At 39.9% G+C, this 24,067-nt stretch overlaps 3 protein-coding genes across 7 annotated transcripts; 1 reads left to right on the top strand and 2 right to left on the bottom strand.

Annotated features, from left to right (window-relative positions):
• Positions 1-5,021, top strand: LOC103401795 (uncharacterized). The gene is made up of 5 exons (XM_070804855.1): positions 1-660; positions 2,947-2,983; positions 3,595-3,831; positions 3,935-3,982; positions 4,454-5,021. The coding sequence occupies exons 1-5, from the start codon at positions 356-358 to the stop codon at positions 4,853-4,855; spliced, it is 1,029 nt and encodes a 342-aa protein (XP_070660956.1). The 5' UTR covers positions 1-355; the 3' UTR covers positions 4,856-5,021.
• A 590-nt stretch (positions 5,022-5,611) lies between these two features.
• Positions 5,612-11,265, bottom strand: LOC103444327 (chloroplastic group IIA intron splicing facilitator CRS1, chloroplastic). Of its 5 annotated transcripts, none has more exons than XR_003776319.2 (9): positions 10,247-11,253; positions 9,230-9,752; positions 8,980-9,110; positions 8,336-8,686; positions 8,091-8,247; positions 7,004-7,296; positions 6,850-6,909; positions 6,522-6,691; positions 5,612-6,177 (listed from the first exon to the last, which is right to left on the bottom strand). XR_003776319.2 is itself a non-coding variant. In XM_029108553.2 (8 exons), the coding sequence occupies exons 1-8, from the start codon at positions 11,087-11,089 to the stop codon at positions 6,094-6,096; spliced, it is 2,424 nt and encodes an 807-aa protein (XP_028964386.2). In that variant the 5' UTR covers positions 11,090-11,265; the 3' UTR covers positions 5,612-6,093. The 5 variants fall into 5 exon arrangements, 3 of the variants coding, with proteins under 3 accessions (XP_028964386.2, XP_028964389.2, XP_070660955.1); XR_003776320.2 differs by having other exon boundaries at positions 5,612-6,159; XM_029108553.2 differs by lacking the exon at positions 6,522-6,691 and having other exon boundaries at positions 5,612-6,159; positions 10,247-11,265.
• A 1,349-nt stretch (positions 11,266-12,614) lies between these two features.
• Positions 12,615-23,675, bottom strand: LOC103444140 (delta(7)-sterol-C5(6)-desaturase-like). The gene is made up of 3 exons (XM_008383051.4): positions 23,122-23,675; positions 14,655-14,960; positions 12,615-13,187 (listed from the first exon to the last, which is right to left on the bottom strand). Exons 1-3 carry the CDS (start codon positions 23,339-23,341, stop codon positions 12,895-12,897), a joined length of 819 nt encoding a protein of 272 aa, XP_008381273.2. The 5' UTR covers positions 23,342-23,675; the 3' UTR covers positions 12,615-12,894.
• Positions 23,676-24,067: the final 392 nt, after the last annotated feature.

Below are 24,067 nucleotides of genomic sequence, written 5' to 3'. Positions count from 1 at the left end.
CCCACCTTGGGCCCAACTCCCCACCCCTCCTTATCTTATTCTTATCCCATTGTGTCACACTAAACATTCATATAAAGTCGTCGTTCGAAGAACAAAAAATTTAAAACAAACAAATAAATTAAAAAAGAAATAGACGACGATGATGTGATTTCCTCGGCCAACTTTGACACGTTCTCTCACTCCCTCCAATTTCCACTCACCACCGCCTTCCACATCCACGCGCCGCCACAGGCAAACAATCACGTGCTTCTGTCGCGCTCGTGTCTGTCGGTCTGTTTAAGGCGAGATCGATCCAGTGGTGTGCGTTTGGGGACTCTGAAATTTTGGTTGCCGCTGTGATGAGAAGAACAATAAGATGGGCGGAGTGACCTCTTCGATCGCAGCCAAGTTCGCGTTTTTCCCGCCGAGTCCGCCGTCGTACAGAGTCGTCGCCGACGAGTCGTGTGGAGGGAGGCTCTACATTCCGGAGGTGCCGAGGAGGGACGACGTGGATGTGCTGAAGCTCAGGACTCGCCGGGGAAATGAAATCGTGGCCGTACACGTCAAGCACCCCAAGGCCTCAGCAACCATGCTTTACTCCCATGGAAATGCTGCTGATTTGGGGCAGATGTATGAGCTTTTCGTCGAATTGAGTGCTCGCCTTCGGATTAATTTGATGGGGTAAGTAAGTGCTTTTGATTGTGGATTTTGTTTCTGGGGTTTTTGAATTTGATTGCTTTCAATCTATTTGCCAATAATTCTTATGCGATTGCAAATTTGGAGTTTTTTTTTTTTTTTTTGTAGTGTTTGTTAGTTAATGCAGTTAATTTATTGCTAATTAATCCAATTTAGAGTTATTAATGTGAAAATATATTAGGAAGTAAATCTTGTAAAATTTGGAAGCATCACTACAAGATTGGTTGGCTCAATTACAAATATTCCAATAAATGCAAAATTGCAAATCAGTGCCACCTAAGGTAGTATAGAAATGTGGTATAAAAACATGGTATGTATAGCATTGACAGCAAAAGTATAAAACTTTGTTAAAGTATTTATAGTTCTTCACACAAAGCAAATTGAGCCTAGTTAAACAATTAATTAATTAGCATTAAGATCTTGGGAGCCCTTGGGAGCCAGCTGAAAGCCAAATTTTCCCTTCTCCCCAAAAATAGACTTCCAGTTTTGGTGTTTTTGTGTTCATGTCCAGTTTCTATATTCCCTAACGAAAACAGCTAGATTTACGACGATGTAGCATAGAAGGTGAATAATGTAGCCAGAAAGCTCATGTCGAGGTTTTATAATTTTATTTGATTATTTGCCCTTTTGAAGGTTAAAGTTTTATGCGAGCATTCTTTGATGATAACTATAAGGGTGAAGCTCTAACCTTTATTGCCTAGTCTAACACCTTATGTATTATTTTTGTATTCTTTTCTGTGGTGAAGCTATAGTCTTTAGTGCCTTGGTCAATCTCATTTAGGAATAAGATAAATCCTCCTTCAGACTTATGGCCGAAAAATCTTTAGCTTATATTGCTTTGGGCTCTAACCCCAGATTTCCATGCTTTTGTTGTCGTGTGTTAATACAATAATGTTTGGACCATTGGCTGGGTAAGTATTAGGTTGTTGGTTTAAATCTGCACCCCTTCATTTGATTTAATGGCAATAATTTGCAACATATCAGAACTTTTATCTGTATTAGTAAATAGCTCTGCATAGTATAAGATTCTCATCCATGTCTCTGTTGGATTGAATATATTGATAAGTTTCGAGATATGTACGGAGCTAGGTATTTTCAGTGAGCGTTAGGTCTATGTATGTGGTTTCTCATCCACAATATAGATGTTGGCATCAACTGTTAGCGATTCTGGTGGAAAAACAAAAAGATAGTAACTACTAACTAGTGATCTTTTATGAAGATTCTTACTATTCCAAGTCTTAGATAAATAAATAGGGTCATTGATTTTTTTGGGTGATTGATTTTATTGTTGAACGCTATTCACAAGTCTGATTGGTTCACCAGTGATCATATTGGTCCTATAGTTCAATTATCGGCAGATTCAGACATTAAGTATGTTGATCCCTTTGGTTTTGCCTTCTTTGATATGCATCTACTTGGTTTCCCTTACGTCCATATACACATGAGATACAAATATCAAAAAAGAAAATGGGTCCATTCTAACAGTCACACAAGTAAAATATTCAGAGGTTATGACGTTGATTTTAGGAAGATATTAATTCATATTGCTGAACAAAGATGTGTTATCAAAGTACATGTAAAGTTATACCATGAGTGTTTAGTAATCCACTAAACAATAGAGAAGTACCCTGTCTGAAACCAAGCAACCAAAGCGAAAAATAAAAATAAAAAATAAAAAACCCGTAGAGAACTTGATTTGAAATGCAGGTGAAGTGAGTCATCTTTGAATGCCTATTCCCACAAAATACCAATCAGATAATGCCTCATAAAGTTTATTTAAACAGAGGAACGTGACAAGATGTTCAACTATGTACACAGGTCAATCAGATTATCAAACACATTATGTTTGGTGTTGGCATTAAGGAACTCAAAAACAAGATTTTTTTTATTAATAATTATAGCAACCAAAAAGCATTCAGTCGAGACTCATGACCAGTCCAGTAAAGGAGTACCCGCAGGCTGTAAACTCTCACAAATTTTTGAAAAATCACCAAGAGACACAACGAGCACATACTAGATATTTCAGCTCACCCACCTGGCGGCTCTATAATTCTGCAATTGTTTTTTTTTCCATCCAAAAAACCCCTTTCGTTTGTTTCTACATTCCTATCCAGAAAGAATAATTGAGTTTGTATAGGCATAGTGGCGGTCACAGTGGTTGCACTGGCAGGTTCTCATTTGTTTTTTATTGACGCCTCTTTCTTTAAGTGATTATAATATGTTTCTATCATGGACTTAATTTAATAGTGTATGTTTACATGGATTTCGCAGGTATGATTACTCTGGTTATGGACAGTCAACTGGAAAGGTTAGAAGCCTAGTCCCACTTATGTTGTCATAAGATGCTACCTTCTTAAAGTGTTTATGAGATCTGAGAGTTAGATATGGTTTATCCAACTTAATTGGTGTAACGTATGATATCAGCTGTGTCTCTGTGTGTATCTTTTTATTTATTTGTTTTTCTCTTTTAGGGAAGGGTGTTAGATCATGGTTTTTGTTTTATTTCTTGTTCAAGATATTAAGCTTCTGATCCGGCTGTTAAAATGAATAAATTCATTATACTTTTCTTTGGCTGGGAACTATATGGTTAAATGGGCACTCGAGTGTAGAAAATGTGAATGGAGATACATCGTGCAAAAATGGATTCTGATTAGGAAACTAAGGTTGGAGATCTTTAGCATGTTAGTATCCTTGTTTTTGGTTGTTGATTTTCCAAGAGAAAAATGGACTGTAGCTTGATGCATCTGAATATATGCTTGTTTCCTTTTGTTATTATATGCGAGTGATAAATATGGGTTTTGCATACTCATTCATTGATGTCCGTTGCTTGCCAAATTACTTTGTGAGTGTGGCTAAACAGTTAGGTTTAGTAGCAGTTCATGCGTAATAAGTAACAGTCACCCTTTCCTCTTGAATCAGGCAACTGAATATAATACATATGCGGACATTGATGCAGCTTACAAATGCCTCAAGGAGAAATACGGGGTCAAAGATGAACAACTAATATTATATGGTCAGTCTGTTGGTAGTGGTCCCACTGTTGATCTTGCATCACGTCTCGCAACCTTGAGAGGTGTGGTGTTACACAGTCCTATTTTGTCTGGGCTGAGGGTATTGTACCCTGTCAAACGGACGTACTGGTTTGATATTTACAAGGTAATTTTGTAACAGTGATTTTGCACTGCCTGCTTGTTTCATCCTCCAAACAGGACTTATATTATTGTTTTCTAGATTGACCAAAAACTATTATCTTTTCCAGAATATCGACAAAATTTCAATGGTGAGCTGTCCTGTTCTGGTTATACATGTACGTTTATCTCCTCTCTTCCAGTTTTTACTCTTCTCTCTGCACACACACACACACACACACACACACACACACACACACACACACACGTCTGAATGCAGACAGAGTTTGAAGTGTAACCACACAGTTCTTTAGTAAATTTTCAATAGATTACAAGTTTGTGGTAGAATCTGCAACTTTCTCCCGCTGTTAGGGACAGAAGATACAAAAGGATGTTTCATGCATCATCTATCAAACGAATGATATAAGTGAATTTGGTTTAGCAAAAACTCATTTGATTGGTTTGAGAATTTCATTTTATGTGAGAGATTGCAGTCATCGTCTTCTCATTGGAATCAGGATAGGGTAGCCACTTCATTTTAAATGGTTTATGTTACCGCCACTCGTTCACATTCCCTTTCCATCTTTTCTCATACTAGAAACTGCTGCTTGTTTTGTGTGGAAAGTAGTAATAAAATGTTCCATGCCCAGGGGACAGCAGACGAGGTCGTAGATTCGTCCCATGGGAAGCAACTATGGGTGCTTTGCAAGGAAAAGTATGAGCCTTTATGGCTCAGTGGAGGTGGACACTGCAATCTTGAACTTTACCCAGAATTTATCAAACATCTAAAGAAATTCGTACACAGCCTCAGCAAGTCAAAATCGACCACAAATGGTTCTAGAACAAGTACAGTAGATTCTGAGAACAAGAACAAACTATCTGAAACCGGTACTTCGGATTCAACTGAAGTGGGTTCTGATCTTCCAGAAGTTTCTAGAAACAGTTTAGATAGTCGACTAGAGAAATCTAAAAAGTCGAACAAGCCCGAAAAGTCTCGGATGAGCACTGACCGAGTCGACACGTTTAGGAGAAAGAAGGGATTAGTGTGGTGATTTGTTATTACATGGAGAGCAGTTGAAATAAGTCGTGTTGTTTAAATGATGCGTCCATTCCATAGCGTGTTGTTCACATAAATTATATGTTTCATTTTGTATGTATATTCTGCAACTAGGGAAAGTCCTGCTTTGTATTTCTAGTGCGAAATCAGCTTCATTTAAACACGCCGGAGACCGGAGATCTTCGCAACTAGGGAAGAAACCTACGTGATCGGTGTTGCTTTTGAATTGCCCTCTAAAAAAACTCCTTACTGTTTGGAGTCATGTGTGCTGTGTTCCTCTTATGCGTCTCCTCCCCGTGTTGGTTCATTTGTTCACGTCTCCGCCTCTTGTCCGCCTCCGCCTTGGTGGGTTGTTCCAAAAGCACTCGCAAGGCGGAAACAGTTTCCTCTCCGATGGCCTTTTCATCCCTTTCCTTTCATTTTCCCTCTCTTTTCTTGCCTTGTTTCTTTGGCCTGGTGGAGTACCAGACCTGGCATTCGTGTCTCGTGTCGTTTTCGTATCATACCCGATATTGTAACGGGTCGTGTCGTGTAACACCTGTTAAAATAAACGGGTAAAATGACCCGACCTGACCCGAAATCGTGAATGTATTTGGTGGATCTTGAAAGGCCACCAAATTTTCGGCAACTATCGAAGGTAAATCGTGAATGTAAATCGCCGTGCTCCTTTCGCCATTTAGGAGTAAACATTTGAATGAAATGTGTGGAAAGTATGTGAATTAAGTACATAATGTGACAACTTTGCAGGAAATGTTCGAACGAAATGAGTGAAATGCATGATTATGTTAAAAGGTTGCTATATGAACTTATTACATGGGAAAAAAAGCCATTCAAACACTTAAAGTTCTGCATCCAATCCTTCACCATTCGATCTATATGCTATTTCAATTCTTCTTTACTCTAGCAGAATGAATTTCTTTCTCCTGTCTTCGTCACTGCTATCGATTTCAAATGTCCTCACAGCTCCATGTACAGTTGTCACCCCGCTTTCATCTAGACTGCAAAGCTGATGCCCCTGAGATGCCAACCGTGTCACAAGCGTTGCTGGGTTCTGGTCCAGCAGGCGTAGTAATTGCTAATACTACTACGGATTTCTACTTCAACTATACTTATGATACTCATAAACTCATATTTATAAGAGCCTTGAAGAGGGAAACGATTTCGGACTCCAGGGGGTTACCGCTGGAGAGGAAACAATTGTAAGGAACTTCATTTGGTAAGTTTGTGGTACATTCAGACTAATGCTGGAAGGTAGGCTTCAATCCTTGGAAATTCCTCCAAAGCCATTCTTGGCTTCTCCTACAAGATCTCAACATTCTGGCACAATATCATCATCTCGATAAAATGTTAATGATTTCCAAGGAGAAAAATGATGTTACCGAATCTAGTTAAAATACTCTGCATGCAATTGATACTAAGTTATGAAGTGTGTATGCACAAAAGGTGAGTGTCACGCGAATAAATTACAGTTTTACATGATGTCCTCCATCCTCGTGAACAGAGGCTGATGGATAGATATACTGTATCTAAGTGAAACTCTGGTGATGTCTAATTTTCTGGAGTTGTACATGTGAATTAGACCAGTCAAGTCAAATACTTGTAGAGTATATGTGATATAAACAATTTTGGAAACTAAATATTCTAAGATTCCAAGGCCTTACTTGTAAACTGAATTGATGACTGGGAAGAAGTTTCTGTCTTATGGAAAAACAGCATCCTTCCATAAAGGAGCCAAATACTCAAGGGAAGCAGCTCGACACGTCTTTTAATTAATAGTTTGTCAAACTTCGGATTCTCTTCAATTAATTCCTCTATTTTGTTGCAAAGTTTCCTGCCATTCACGGGCTCAAAATAATTCTCATCTCTTGAAGTACTTACTATTGAGGCAATGCATGAAAACAAGGCATATAGATATCAAAAGTATGGACAAGCATCTTGTTCAAGTAGGCCTAAAGCATTTTCTTTCAGGTTATATACTGAAACTCTTACCAGTTTCAGTTTCAAATCTAAGGCTGCCTGCTGTCTCTGGGATGCAAAAAACTTGAGCGACTGAGAGAGAAAAAGAACAAGGTTCAAATTAGAAACAGATATATACTATACAAAGCTCGAGAAATAGTACAACGACAAGGAAACAAGATCTTACTCCAATTCTCTGCATTTCAAGAGATCTATGTAATGCTTTTCTTTTAGATAGAAGATTCCCACATATTGGCTTAAAAGGCCGTCGGTAATTTCTCCCACGATAGATAATAATAGCGTGGCCCTTTTTTAGCTTATCCACCGAGACGAGAACCCCACCACTTTCTGCTTCAAGAAGCTTCGCAGTGTACATGACCTGTCCAAACAGTTTCTGCATTGTAATAACTTTGACTACCTCCCTGTGCTTCCAGTGCTGATGAATACCTTCCTTTACCCCATTAAAGACCCCACGCCTACCTGAAGCCAACATTGAAGCAATGAGATACGATTACAAAGACAACTCATCAACCAAGATAACTACCAGATTTCGATTTCACTTAAGGGTTCAGAAATAAACTAGTGTCCCCTCCAAACAAGCTCTTGAATAGGCTCTAATAGAAGATTTTTGAAAACGTCAATTTGACTAGGCAACATATCACAATCAAAAGGAATTACACATAAATGTACAGAGAAATGAAAAGTAAGCAAAAGGTTAAGCCATGAGTGGGACTGTAAACAGAATCCTAGCTCTCTTAAACGTCATCTGCAGACTGCTAAAACATCTCAGAGTTGGAACCCCAATGAGGCCAGGAGTTAAAGATCTATAGTGGTAAGTAATGAAAATCTGATTTAGTTCCTAGCTTTCGATATGCAAACCCTTTTTTTTTATTTGGATGAGAAGAAACACAAACCTCAATGCAAACTCAAGAAGAATAAAGTTTGGAAGAGCTATACATTGTTACACACTATATATATATCAAGATTAATCTCTTACTTTATTAAAATTTATTAAAAAAAATAAAAAATAAAAAATAAAATAAAATAAAATAAAATAAACCATGATGATTCACCCAGATAGAACTCAACCATCCATGACAAATCCACTGACCCACAAAAAAAGAAAAATAACAACGAAATTGAAGAAAATACTGGTAATATGGGACTAATGAGTGATTCAATATGTAAACATCAAACCACAGATAATGAATGTAGAAAGAATAAAGTAGGGTTAGAGATAGCTATGTGTACAACAGACGGAAGTTTATCTTTACCAAGTACTAAGCAACTATGCATCTTCAGTCCTATCTTTCGGAAACATTCTCTCTCTTCTTCAGTCATCATTTCTTGGTCAACATCCTGCTCAGCCGGTGTCCATTGAGAATTCAACTTTGATAACTTATTTGTTGATTTCTCTATTTTTCTGTTTAGCTGAAAACCATAACAAACTATTATAAATGGAAAACATTATAAAAAAAGTGAAAAGTGGTAATGAAGGTTTCATGGATTAGCATCTTACAATGAACGCCTTGTGCTCTTGATTCCTCAGCTCCCTCCCCAGTCGTGCCTTTTCAGCTTCCAGCTTAATTTCAATGTCTTTATTTCTTCTTATAAGGTCTCCATACTCTGTTTGGATATTATGGAATTCTGATAATGTTCCCACTGTGCCAGTACTGCCTAATGGTTCATCATCTTCAGAAAAAATTTCAATTGCTTTCAGGCGTGCATGTTCTTCATGGAGTTGCCATCTATTGAGCTCTATTTCTCTTTTTGCTACTAAATCCGACACTCCACAAGGAAGAAAGTCCTTGCCTCTATAGAGTAATATAATAAACTTATTGCGCAGTAACAGAACTCCTCCTGTGAGACACTGCATTAGTAAAAATTGTCCTTGAGTTACATAATTAGTCAAGAACTTGAGATTAATTTTTAATTTTGTTGTTGATATTACAGCTTAACTAAATTTATGATAACAGAAAAGGAAAATTGCCAATTATGAGTTCTGATCAGGCGATATACATTAAGGAAAATGAGCGGCTGACTTTTCCTCAAATGTTAGCCATTAATATACACCTTTTATTACCCAATAATGATAGGATGCATAAATAGCGTTTTGATTGAGTCGTGGATGTCATGTATATGCATACATTTTCTTAAACTTGCCTTCAGCTCATATGCCATTTGCTCATTGTTTGTATTTGGAACTCCGAACTTCACAGCAATCTTTGCTATCTGACTTTTCTCCCACAACTTTAAGATGGCAGCAGCCAAGCCTTGAAGTTTCCTATTCCTTCCTTGAGAAGGTTGAAAAAGGAAACCAAAATTAGAAAACATTTCATACATACAAATGCATGTATGCACCATCATGCATTGTCAATTATGTCTATTTTTATGTCAGTAGGAAAGGTAATACCTAAGACAAAATGAGTAGGCAATGAACGAGCGGACTTCCTCAAGTTAGTTAGTTCATCATCTGTTAGCTTTGATCTAGTGTTTGGTGGACAATGCCTAATTGGAGCCTTAAATCCAGGAACCACTTCTGGAAGCAAGTCCGCATCTACTGGCAAAGGCTTGTGCATCCACCAGTCAATGAATCGAGGTCCTAAGCCATCTAATAATCTATCTGCTTCCTTCTCATACAAGGACCTACTTGTTGGTTGGCAATTCACATTGGTTTCTAGAAAGATTTGTGTAGGATCCCCTTTGTCATTCTTTTTGTTCAACTTTTCATCCACGGCACTTTCAAAAGTTTCAGATTGATAAATACTACTTTTTTCTAAATCCAGCTGAATGAGATCTGAGGATGATGTTTCTTGACAGCCAGCAGAGCGTGGGCACCTCTTTGGAAAAAATTTCGAAGTTGATTGATAATTGCACCCTCTATAAATAACAAGTGAGTCTTTATTTCTCCAAACAACCATGCCTCCAGTCTTCATCTGTGTATGAAACATATGCACGTATATATAATCACCAAGAGAACATGTAATAACTAAAAAAACAGAAAAACAAATCCAAAGCAGTGCAATAGAGAACTACTGAACTAGGAATGTGGATCACTTAATATAATTCTCATAATGAATATATCTCATTCTTTTAGAAAAAGTTCGCCCCATAATATGCGAAAATAAGAATTAGAGCAGTCATATAAACACACAACGAAGTCCCAATTGGCGAAAGCCCAACAATGCAGGAGATGGAATTGATATGAATCTCAATATTCATTTCTTCAAGCAGACAATTAAAAAAAAACTGAACATAAATATAACATGCTGCAGAAGGACAACTATATCAAATCAACTATATAAACCAAAATATGACACCATCTCAATCAGTTTAATTTGTTGAACTCAGGAAAATGTCTAGCAACTGTCTGAATATATCATTCTGGTCTGCATAAAACAAAAAAGCAAGTAAAGGTAGAACATCAAACCTCAAGAATCTCTTGAGCTCTATACATATTCCGGCAGAGTGGCACGTCGAATTTGAGCATGGCGAGCTCATTCCCCTTCCAAATGAACTTAACATCATCAACAACGGTTTGAGTGACCCCGGCCTTCTTAACCTTGATCCATTTCCTCATCTTTGCAGCCTCACTTCTCAACCTCTCAAGCAACTCTTTCTCAAGGCTCAATTCCACCGCACTCGCCACCCTTTCCCTCTTTACTCTCGGAAACACCATCCTTTCCTCCCTCTCCCACGGCATTTTCTTCCCGGAAATCCTCGAGTCGTAGGCCTTTCCAAGTCCCTCCAAGCAATTCCCAATTCCAAACTCCCCAAAACCTCTGTGGGTTCCTACCGAATTATCCTCTTGTACGAGCCCCTCCAAGCAATCCCAAATCCCAAACTCGCCAAAACCTTTCTGGGGTATTTCCGGATTCTCATTTGGTCCAAGCCTCTCAATGCTCTGGACAATTTGCTTGATTGCTCTCTCCCCTCTAATGCCGACCAACTTGCCTCCTAGCTCCGAATCGGAGTTTTCGGGTTTGGCATTGCCGGGGATCTTCCTATTTCTGGGTTTTGAGAAGTCAATGACTTGGTGAGGTTGAAGAAGAAGCGGACCCTTCATCCATGGAGCTGCAGGCGCCTTAACGGAAGCGTCGGAGCTCGAAAAGGACTCCAATGGGGGCGTGGAATGCGGGGTTTTGGAGGGAGTCGGGTTTTGTGGAGGTTTTGGGTTTAAGGAAGATGAGATGGAAAATTGCGCGTGAGAGGGAAGAAGATGGGCGGTGTTTGGGAGAGTGGAAAGAGGAGAGAGGAAGAGAGTGGCGGGCATAGTTAGCGTCTGAGCGATTGCGGAGGACAGGGAGATAAAGTCTCACCGTTTTCTTATCCTCTGTGTTCTGCAAAACTGGTGATGGTTTGATGATTGATCAATCGTTGGACTTACATTTCGGTTTGGGATTTTGGCAGCTTCTTTTTTTTTGGCACCATAAAAAAATTAGACATGGCAATTCGTGTAGTCGACATTAAACTCAACCTGTTTAACAATTTTTTTTTTTTTTTGTTTTTTTTAACAAACGACACTAAGGAGAAGGATAGACAATAGACTTAGCATCATAATGGGCTAATAATAATATGATTTATATTCGTTTTTTTGTGAAAATCGAATCTAAGACCTTTCATTTACAAGTTAAAGAAGAATATCACTAAATCATAATACTAAGTGGCCGATCGGTAACATTGTTGTAGTGGTTAATTTAACTGAAGGAGATACAGGGTTGTGATGAAGGAGAGAGAGAAAAAAGAGGTGTAAGGCGGGAATTTCAATATGATTCAAAGAAGTCACAACTAAAGTCTGTTTGTTTGACCTTCAAAATATTGTGGTGGTTCCAACGGTAAAGACATAACCCGTTTGAGAAGGTGCCTTTTGCAGGTCTGAGAAATAACCAGCGTCAGCATAACCAATAAGGCAAACCTCATTCTGAAGACTAAGGGGGTATGATCTATTCTGGGGTTCATAGGGATAGAATAAGTCCAATTTCGTAGTACATTTGAGGCAATGAAGGATGCCTTTGACACCATTCCGGTGTCGGTGTGTTGACGCGTTGCTATATCTTGCTAAAAAATTAACGATGAAGGAGATGTCTGGTCTAGTACAATGAACTAAGTTTTCGTGGTTGTTGTCTCTCTCTCAATCGATGAGAACCTTTGATAGCGGGCCTAACAACACTATGGCTTACTACTCAACCTTAAATCTTATAGCGACATCTATTGTCTAGATATGAGGTTGTGGTTTTTTGTGGCTCTTGCAGTTTGTGCTCCTGGCAAACAGCTACGAGGACGAAGCTCGTCACCTTGCAGGAGGTGACTTATAAGTTATAACAATGCTTGTTTGTCCATTATTAGAAAATCATCAAATGGTGGTGCGGTCTTTTCTCCATGATAGTTCTACAACTTTCAAGCTTCAATCCTCATGAGTTCCACCTCCATGTTGGTTGGATGTAGGTCGCTCATGGCATGTATGAGACTGTAAATGTAGAGTTGTAAACATTGCCATACAGACGTCAAATGTTCCACACAACGTTGTACAGTCAACAGAAGCAAAGGTACAATCCCTTAAACTGTGTTTTGGTGAGAGTTTTCTCTCTTTCACTCATTTCTACAATCCCCTTATATTTTAAACTTAAACCGCAGCACATCTCTAGTTTCACAGTTTTTAAATACAAAAAAAGAAAAAGAAAGGAGGATGAGAGTTCGAAACTATTCCATTAATTTAGTGGAGAAGGGGGGAGTTTCGAGCTTAGAGCACTAGGGTAGAAACCCATCTACCTATCCACTAAAATATTAAATCACATGCAGAAAAGAATATCTGATTTGATTAAAAAAAAAATCCTAATTCATTCAAAGCATGCCACAAAAGTTTACTGCGACAGTTTATTCCAATGCCTACATGGTCTACGGGACTTGGGAACAACTGAATTAGATACGGAGGAGATAAAGTTCCTCTTTGTGCTCAAAATATCTTCTCTGCTGGCTTCTATATACAAGAAAAGACGACAGCCATAGAAACAAATCCAACCATCACGAAAATCATTGACAAACGAGAGCCGCAGAAAGCTAATCCATGCAGTGAGTGCATCATAAGACCTTTGATTCATCGTCCAAGGGGTCACGAAGCGTTCCACACATCCAATCCATCCATATGGTAAAATGGCCATAGTTATGGCGGTATGTAGTATGATGTATGGTGTGGTAGCCGGCACCCATGACAGGCCATATTTTGGCATGGATGCAATCGTGAATGTTCGCTGTCCATATGGCCTCGATAAATAGGAGCGCTATGTGGGTTGTAAAATGCGTTGGTACAAGAAATAGAGCTAAAACATGTGGAACTGCCTGCAGTATCCCATCAATCGGGTGAAAAGCCAAACCTGACATAAACAGATCCAAAACAGTCGAGCATTAGCAAAATAAGTAAGGAAAGGATTTCAAAAATGTGATGACAAGTTGAACTAGATGAAAATAATGTTAAGTTGAACTACGTTCATTAATTTAATGAAGTAAAGAACAGTGATTTTTTTCCCTTGCATCACATTTGTCGGGAATAACAAGCGGAGTGGATCGGGAAACAAGTGACTCTTACAGGATTAAACTCAGGAAAACAAAACAGGAATTGTTCAAATGACATTGATTTTCATTAAAAAAAACTTAAAATGGCCTTTACTTGTGAAAAACTGATACTTTATTAACATGTCATAAACAAAAGTTGATAAGCTGTCAATCTCAAGACAGAACAGACGAAGCTCAAGCAGAATGCAGAACAATTAAACTAAGCACTATCGGTCCTCGGAGACCGCCACACTCAAATCAAACATGAATACGAAAGAAAAAGGTACGTGAAAATTTTCTGGTCTGGGATTCCAATGAACTGAAGCACACAATAAGCCCAAAACAACCAGTAATACTATTCCGATGATCAGTATCGCATGAAACCACAACTTTGGTCCATGAACATTACCCACAAAATAACCATCACGAGGACTCCAAAGGAGGAATGTTCTTTTAAAATGGCTTACAAAGACATAAATCATTATTTGTATACCTGAGTTCTACCGAAACCTAGTCCATGTGTGGTGGATACATAGATTGTTTCCTACCTAATTTTGGAATGCCCTTCGTAGGAAAAGCATAATATCAGAAGCCTATACCATGCCAAAACTCAACTGGGTGATAACAAGGTTAATTTATTAGTCAACCAATGATCCTGGGGAAGAACTACAGGACATTAAAGTTCTTTTATCAAATCCTAGTTGGGGAGGAAGAATTTGCAGAGTGAAGGAAAGATCATCATTAGCTTTTTAAGGTGAAAGTGCACAGAAAATCCTTCCATGTAATTTTCATGCTTCTTACTGATCCAGAAAGCAACTGAGAGTTGCAAAGTTGGTTTCCATAAGTACACTGAGAGTGGCAGAGTAAGTTAGAGCCAAAATTGCCATATGAAAGTGATTAACCATCTTATGTCACGGAAAAAGAAAGGAAAAAGAACAAAGAAATCAACTTTTTTAAAAGGGAAACTGTTATCCTTCTGCCATCAAGTCCTTGAAACGTGTTAGGGCGGGTAAAACAAACTTAAAATACAATGATAATAATAATCAAGATATATCATATATGGACTTCCAGAGGAGAAAGAATTCAGGAAACAATGTCACAGAAATATGTAACCTCATCAAGTCCACCAAACGCGGATTTTACATATGCCATAACACAATCACACACACACACACACACACACACACACACACACACACATATATATATGCACTCATGATCCAAATCAGATAATATGCGAAAACATTCAAAATGACAAAGTATGAAAGTTGAGTAGTTTGATAGCTTACCAGCAAACGGAGAGAGGGTGTTCTGCTTGTTGTAGATGTGATGGGTAGCATGAAGATATTTATACAGAGGTTTTATGTCATGCAACTCCCTGTGCATCCAATAAATTCCGAACTCCACAAATACAAGATAAATTGCTAAATACAAGAGGTAAGCGGGCCAACCAACATCACTTATTCTTGCAAAGCACTTAGCCCAGCCATTTTCAACCATGTACTCAGAAACAGTTGGAAGAGCACTGTACCAAGGCATGGCCTTCATGGCAACATATATTTGCAAAAGCATGGCCTTATTAGAGGGAATGGCATCTGCAATGAGGAAACAAATAAACAATAACATAAATTGGTATTCATCCTAAGGTCCTAACAGTAGTTGTTAATACGCACGAAATTCTACGGTCAAGTAACAAAACATCATAGGATCCACAACCTTGTAACCTACTCAGTTGTAGTATGTATGCTGAATCTTTGTCAAAATTTAATCATCAATCAATACGAAAGAGAAAGTTCAGATCAGATCCATCAATGTACATCAGAAACAAATTGAACAAACATAGTCCATCTAATTTTCCTGAGATTAAAATAAACTACTCATAGAAAACAATATTGAAGAAAGAGAGCAATGAAAAAAAAAGTCAAACCAACAAACAAATAAACAGATTCAAAAGTTTTGAACCAAGCAAAAGCCAATCTGCTAAATAGATTTCCAAAATCACTAAAACTCAGTGAGACAGAGAGAATCCTTAATCCATACTTTGAAAATAACAAGAGTAATTAGATAGAAATCTTAAGAAATCACATACCTACTCAAGAACAATGTGATGGTCTCTAATTATGTTTTATTTTTCTGTGTGGCCCGAGCACAGTGATAAGTGAGCAAGGGTCGCTGTATCTCCATCGGCACCCGGATGCAGTGTTAAATGAGCAAGGGGGCCATAGAAACTTCTTTTCGAACGACTCCACTCAAAGTTGTTTGGGAGCATATGCTCCTATCAACTTTACACAGGACACACAAAAGAAGTACTTTGATCCTATTGGACGGGGGAGGGTGAAGAAGCTAGGACAGAAGGGTAGAGTTCAAGAGAGTAGAATGCGTTTAGGAACGTGGAATATAGGAACCTTAACGGAAAAATCTATGGAAGTAGTGGAAGTTATGGTGAGGAGAAGGATAAATATTATGTGCCTACAAGAAACTAAGTAGGTTGGTCTTAAGGCAAAGGATCTAGAAAATTCAGGGTTTAAACTTTGGTATTCCGGCACAAATAGAACAAGAAACGGTGTTGGCATCATCGTGGACAAGACCTTGACACAAGATGTTGTAGATGTCAAGAGGGTAGGAGATAGAATCATGACAATCAAGATTGTAATAGGACAAGAACTCATCAATGTGATTAGTGCGTACGCACCTCAAGTAGGGTTGGATATGAGTTCGAAGGAGAAATTTTGGGAAGACCTTGGAGACTTGGTGCAAGGAATTGCCCAAACGGAGAAGTTATTTATAGGAGGAGATTTAAATGGACACGTGGGCAGGGAGACAGGCAACTATGGAGGTTTTCATGGTGGCCATGGTTTTGGGGAGAGAAACGAGGATGGGGAAGCTATCTTGGATTTTGCAATGGCATATGATCTCTTCTTAGCCAACACCTTCTTTAAGAAGAGAGAAGAACATGTGATCACCTACAAGAGTGGGTCGTCAAAAACACAAATAGATTTCCTTCTAATGAGGAAAGGGGATCGTATAACTTGTAAGGATTGCAAAGTTATACTGGGAGAGAGCTTGGCTAATCAACATCGCTTGTTGGTGATGGATGTACATATCAAAAGAGTGAGAAAAAAGAACAAGACTTGGAAGTGCCCAAGGACTAGATGGTGGAATCTAAAAGGAGAAAAACAAGCCATTTTCAAAGAGAAAGTAATCACCCAGTGTGGGTGGGATAGAAAGGGGGAAGCTAGCCAAATGTGGGATTCCATGGCTAGTTGTATCCGAAAAGTAGCAAAAGAGGTATTAGGAGAGTCCAAGGGCTTTGCCCCACACCAAAAGGAATCTTGGTGGTGGAATGAGGAGGTACAAACAAAGGTGAAGGCTAAGAAGGAATGTTGTAAAGCCTTATACAAGGACAGGACCGATGAAAATGGTGAAAGGTATAGAAGAGCGAAGCAAGAGGCGAAGAAAGCTGTGAGAGAAGCTAAATTAGCGGCTTATGACGACATGTATAAGCGACTAGATACCAAAGAAGGAGAGTTGGATATCTATAAACTAGCTAGAGCAAGGGAAAAGAAGACAAGGGACCTAAACCAAGTGAGGTGCATCAAGGATGAGGATGGAAAGGTTCTTGCTACAGAAAATGCGGTCAAAGACAGATGGAGAGGTTATTTTCATAATCTTTTCAATGAAGGACATGAAAGGAGTACTTCTCTAGGGGAGTTGAGTAACTCAGAAGAGTGTAGAAACTACTCATTTTATCGTCGAATCAGGAAGGAAGAAGTGGTTGTAGCTTTGAAGAAGATGAAGCATAGAAAAGCAGTGGGCCCAGACGATATACCGATCGAAGTGTGGAAAGTCTTGGGAGAGACAGGTATAGCATGGCTCACTGACCTTTTCAATAGGATTTTGAAAACGAAGAAGATGCCAACTGAGTGGCGAAAGAGCACTTTGGTGCCTATCTACAAGAATAAGGGCGACGTACAAAATTGCATGAACTATAGGGGTATTAAGCTAATGAGTCATACAATGAAGCTCTGGGAGAGAGTCATTGAGCATAGATTGAGGCAAGAGACACGGGTTTCGGACAATCAATTCGGGTTCATGCCAGGGCGCTCAACCATGGAGGCAATTTATCTCTTACGAAGATTGATGGAAAGATATAGAGATGGGAAAAAGGATTTACACATGGTCTTTATAGATTTGGAAAAAACGTATGATAGGGTCCCAAGAGACATTCTTTGGAGAATTTTAGAGAAGAAAGGAGTACGAGTAGCATATATCCAAGCTATAAAGGATATGTATGAAGGAGCAAAGATTGCTGTAAGAACTCCTGAAGGACAAACCGAAAGCTTTCCCATAACTGTAGGATTACATCAAGGCTCATCCTTAAGTCCTTACCTTTTTGCGTTGGTAATGGATGAGTTAACATGACATATTCAAGATGGTATTCCTTGGTGTATGCTTTTCGCAGACGATATAGTGTTGATAGATGAAACTCAGGAAGGGGTAAATGCGAAGCTTAACCTTTGGAGAGAAGTGTTGGAATCTAAAGGTCTTCGCCTAAGCCGATCAAAGACAGAATATATGGAGTGCAAGTTCAGTGCAAATGGAGGCCAAAATGAGTTAGGGGTGAGGATCGAAGATCAGGAAATACCAAAGAGCGATCGTTTTCGCTACTTAGGATCTATCTTGCAAAAGAACGGAGAATTAGATGAAGATCTCAACCATAGAATACAAGCTGGATGGATGAAGTGGAAGAGTGCATCCGGCGTGTTGTGTGACCGCCGTATGCTACTAAAGCTCAAGGGAAAATTTTATAGGACGGCAATAAGGCCGGCGATGCTGTATGGCACAGAATGTTGGGCGGTGAAGCATCAACACGTACACAGAATGGGTGTAGCGGAGATGAGGATGCTTCGTTGGATGTGTGGGCACACGAGAAAGGATAAGATTAGGAATGAGGATATCCGAGGTAAAGTAGGAGTAGCCGAAATTGTAGGAAAATTGAGAGAAAATCGGTTACGGTGGTTTGGACATGTGCAAAGAAGGCCTACTGACGCTCCGGTTAAAAGATGCGACTACGGGATAGAGGTTCAGGGCCGGAGGGGTAGAGGAAGACCTAGGAAAACTTTGGAAGAGACTCTAAGAAAAGACTTAGAGTATTTGGATCTAACGGAGGACATGACATTGAAATGAAGTAAAGCTTATTTATTGATATCTCCGATAAGTTACAAATATGTACATATACATGAGTCAAAATAAACAAACAAGAGGGAGCCTTCACAAAGGTTGCTTAGAAGAAGTCTCAGCAGTCAGTAGAGCCCCAGAAAGAGAAGGCACCGGAGGGGGATCATTCGGAGCCTCAGTACTGGACAGAACCTTAGAAGGAGGAGGCATCGAAGGTTGATCATTTGGAGCTTCATTACGCGGTACAGCCCCAGAAGACGAAGGCAATAAATGCCTTTGGAACAAACCCACAAACCGCTGATGATCAAGTAAAACCTGACCATCAGATTCCTTCATCTGGTCAAGCTTCCTCTTCATGTTTGTAGCATAGTCATGTGCGAGCCGATGCAACTATTTATTCTCATGCTTGAGCCCTCTAATCTCCTGTTTGAGACTCATCACTTCAGCCGCCAATGATTCAACTTGACGGGTTCGAGCAAATAGGCGCTGGGCCATATTAGACACTGAACCTGCACACTGAACACTTAAAGCCAGATAATCCTTAACAGCCAACTCATCAGACCGTTTGGAAAGTAGTCTGTTATCTTTGGGAATGAGAAGGTTCCTGGCCACCACCGTAGCAGTCATATCATTCTTCATCACGGAATCCCCAACGGTAAGAGGACCAGTAGGGGATAAGAAGGATGGGCGCCATATGTTATCTGGAGAATGCGTGGTTGCCTCTTCAACAAGGTTCAAGTCAAAACGACGGTCGGATGGGCCAGACATTTTCAAAAGTGTTGAAGAGAGAAGAGGTCGGACAAATCAAGATCTTAGAAGTGCAAGAAGGGAGCTTCTACTGGTGAGGATTCAAGTGTGCTTTGGAACTTAATGTCAGCCTCTATAAAAATCTGCACTCGACGGAGCTTCAGAAATCGAAGAGGTGTCTGCCCAGAAATCGAAGAGGCGTTTGCTTTCTCAAAAGCTGGGCTGCTCAGAGACTACGAGGGCCGATCTCAGAAATCGAAGAGGCGTTTGCTTTCTCAAAAGTTGGGCTGCTCAAAGACCACGAAGGCCGATCTCAGAAATCGAAGAGGCACTTGCTTTCTCAAAAGCTGGGCTGCTCAGAGACCACGAGGGCCGATCTCAGAAATCGAAGAGGCACCTGCTTTTTTCAGCCTTGTCAGCACCTGTCACATGCACACTCAGCTTTGCTGAAATTACGGGCATTCTGTTAAAGATTTCTGGTGAAGTAGAAAGCACGTGAATCTTACTGTTCAATCATCCACTTTCCACACGCACCATCAGCTCATGGGTACCACAGATAACTTTGCTAAAGATCTCTGACAAAGTTTAGACACGGGAAGCTTGCAGCTCCCACTACATCGCTATGACCAAGAAGGGTAAAAGAATAGCAAAGAAACAGCACTAACAAAGTTTAGACACATAACTTTTGAAGGTCTACCTACCATATTATTACCCACAAGGGTAAAGGAACAGCACTGTTGCTGGATAATTGGAAAGTCCCTGTGTGTCAACCTCTGTGCTCCGTGGCAAGGTAGACTAGCAAACATGCCCAACCTTTACTTACATTCGAGAAAACACTCCCACCAAGATTGCTTGCTCCAAAATCAAAGAGGCACCGTCCTCCGAATCTCGAGAGCCAGACTCCCAACATGATTACTTTCTCAAAAATCGAAAAGACACCGCTCTCCGAATCTCTAGAGCCAGACTCCTAACAGGATTGCTCTCTCAAAAATCGAAGAGGCACTGTCCTCCGAATCTCGAGAGCCAGATCCCCGACAGGATTGCTTGTACGAAAACTGAAGAGGCACTGCTTTCTCAACTTCGAGAGCCAAATCTCCTTGGATAAAGCTTGTCTGTAATCTTCACACGCAACATCAGCTTTCTCGATACCACAGACCACTTTTTCAAAGTGCTCTGACACACGTGAAGCTGGCAGCTCCCACTACCGTGCTATGACCAAGCAGGGTAAAGGAATAGCATTACTACTTGTTGTTAGGGAAACTCCTATATATGTCGACCTCCATCCTCAACGGACAGGCAGACCTACAAAAATGCTCAACCCTTCCTCATATATGAGAGGGCACTCCCAACGAAGCCTCTCGAAATACTCAGCTTTCTTTCCCCCCGATAATACCTCTGCAAACAAGCTACACCAGAGCAAGAATATCTCATATCATCAGGGTTAAAAGCAAGAGTATCCCATATCATGTTTTTTCCCTGTCTTTTCCTTTGGCCTTGTTCTTACCTGCAAGACAAGGAGAAAGAGAGCAATCAGTCAGCACTTGGAATCAAGCTTCCAGTCAGGAACTGACCACCTGGAACCCCTTACCTGATTACTTACCTGTCATTGCTCTCGAGTACTCATCTTCAACATCTTATGCTTCCAGGGAAGATACCACATCTGCCTGAGGAACAGATAGGGAAAGTGAGAAGGATACAAGGAAGCATGTGGAGACAAGCGTAACAGAACACGTGCCGATACATCCACTACTTTGTCAACAGCAAAAGTATCCCATATCAGCAGGGTCGAACGTACTCTAGATTTGATGGACTTGTTTTGACCCTCAAATTCTTCAGTCGGCCTTATACTCTGGAGGAAACCAGACAATCCTCCAGCCCAGTTCAAGAATAAGCCTGTGGAAAGTTACTTCTTCAAAAGCAAAAGTATCTCATATCATCTATTCTCCTTTTCTTCTCTTTATCCTTCATGCTGCCTGCAAGATAGGGAGAATGAGAACAATCAGCCGGAACTCGAAATCAAACTTCTGATCTGGGACTGATTGCTTGGAGCTCTGATTGCTTACCTTGTCTGTCACCTCTTTCAGCAAATCCCCTAGCTCGGCGACTTGGGGGACTCCCACTACATGGTTTGTATCGCGCTTGATCAAGCCTGAAACTACAAGTAAGCTTCAAGTGAAATTGATACATTACCTTGTGCATCTCCACCAGTTAAAGATACCACCCCTGGATGGAGGAAGCGTACTTCCAGAGAAGATGCCACATCTACCTATGAGACAGATAAGGTAAGTGAAGACGATAGCTTGAACATATGTCATTTGTACTAAATCATTCACTTGTACTCACTAAAGGAGAGCTTGAACCTATGTACTTGCGTAAACCCTTCACAATTAATGAGAACTCCTCTACTCCGTGGACGTAGCCAATCTGGGTGAACCACGTACATCTTGTGTTTGCTTTCCTATCTCTATCCATTTACATACTTATCCACACTAATGACCAGAGCAATCTAGCGAAGATCACAAACTTAATACTTTCTGTTGTACCAAAGTCCTCACTGATTTTGTGCATCAACAATCCTTAAGTCATACCTTTTTGCGTTGGTAATGGATGAGTTAACATGACATATTCAAGATGATATTCCTTGGTGTATGCTTTTCGCAAACGATATAGTGTTGATAGATGAAACTCAGGAGGGGTAAATGCGAAGCTTAACCTTTGGAGAGAAGTGTTGGAATCTAAAGGTCTTCGCCTAAGCCGATCAAAGACAGAATATATGGAGTGCAAGTTCAGTGCAAATGGAGGCCAAAATGAGTTAGGGGTGAGGATCGGAGATCAGGAAATACCAAAGAGCGACCGTTTTCGCTACCTAGGATCTATATCTTGCAAAAGAGCGGAGAATTAGATGGAGATCTCAACCATAGAATACAAGCTGGATGGATGAAGTGGAAGAGTGCATCCGGCGTGTTGTGTGACCGTCGTAGGCCACTAAAGCTCAAGGGAAAATTTTATAGGACGACAATAAGGCCGGCGATGCTGTATGGCACAGAATGTTGGGCGGTGAAGCACCAACACGTACACAAAAGGGGTTTGGATATGTGCAAAGAAGGCCTACTGACACTCCGGTTCGAAGATGTGACTACGGGATAGAGGTTCAGGGCCGAATGGGTAGAGGAAGACCTAGGAAAACTTTGGAAGAGACCCTAAGAAAAGACTTAAAGTACTTGGATTTAACGGAGGACATGACACAAAACCGAGTGCAATGGTGTTCTAGGATTCATATAGCCGACCCCACTTAGTGAGAAAAGGCTTTGTTGTTGTTGTTGTTCCGAAATTTTTCATAAATCAATGAGAGGAGTGATATTCACACTCAATAACCAACACTACCCACCAAACGACAGACTCATATAATTCATCCCACAGCCAAACCACACCTTTTTTTTTCCACAGAAGATAACGAAAAATAAAGGGTGTATTCAATTGGCAATTTGAAAAATTTTAATGGATTTATAAATTCATGGAATTTTTTAGAGTTTAACTGATTTGTAGAGATTATATGTAAAATTTTGATTCAATTCTCTCGAAATCTCATAGAAATATGTGAGATTTGTGAATACTTAAAATACAGTACAAAATCCCTCTAATTCCTCAAATTTTCCGAATTCTTTAAATTCAAATTTTAATTGAATACTACTGAAATATGATTACTTAAAATTCTAATTGAATAATTTAGATTCATTAAAAGAATTAAACTCTCTTAAAATATATACACCCCTAAAAGTCAACACCACTATAGAGAGAGCATTGGACATTGGTGATTGGTGATTGGTGTACCTTTGGGGAGATAAACGTTGCGTTTCAGGTAGTAAATGTACAGGCACCAAAGGAAGCCGGAGACTAGGTAGATCAAGGTCCCGCCGACGTAGTTGCGCAGCCACGTCTGGAAGAAGTGGGGGAGTGGGTCCCACACTCTATTGGGGACGATGGTGCCGAGCACAATGCGGTTATAAAACGTCGTCTCCTCCAAGAACGGGTTCAGGTAGGAGTCCTCCATCGGCACGACACAATTTTTCCGGCGATGGGTCGCCGCCGGAGATTTGAACAGCGAATAAAAAGGGCGGAGAGAGAGAGAGAGGGGACAGACAGAGCGACAGAGGCAGGTAGGCTGCGCTGGAGGCGAACAACTGGTTCCGAGATTCGTTTGTCTGTTTTGTTACGGCATATGCTATATCATAAGCTTAGCTATGCGTGGATGAACTAAGTACGCTTTATTGTGCTATCACTTGATATGCTCAAGGGGCGGACTATCGTGCTTCATGTAGCCCTACCCCTACCACCGTTTTGTAAAGTTGGAGATTACATTCCAATCCTTGAAAAAAGTTTATTTTTATTTATATCTTTGAAAATTGATTTTGATCTCATTTTATCTACTGTAATTTAAAAGTCGTCATTTTATTTCCTGAAACTCAAAGTTTGCTCAACCTTACTATATTTTCATTTCTTTTGTCAAATTCGCTTGATTTTGGTTCCACTTTGCCCCTGCAACTTGATTTTGATCTTATTTTGTCATCTGAAACATAAAAATCGTCATTTTACTTCATAAAGCTCAAAATTCGCTCCATATTGTCTTAATTTTGTTAAATTCTTCCAAAAGCCGTCAAATATGAGGATGTGGATCAAAAATTGCATATGTGGAAAAAAAAAAAGGACTACAGTAAAATGGTAAACCAAAACCCAAAAGTAAGAGAACGACTTTTTGGCTTCATTTGTCCTACTACTA

This window comes from Malus domestica, chromosome 09 (assembly GCF_042453785.1).
Source record: "Malus domestica chromosome 09, GDT2T_hap1".
Classification (NCBI taxonomy): Eukaryota; Viridiplantae; Streptophyta; class Magnoliopsida; order Rosales; family Rosaceae; genus Malus; species Malus domestica.
Note: the sequence above shows the minus strand (reverse complement) of the source record. Positions and strands in the feature narration are given on the sequence as shown.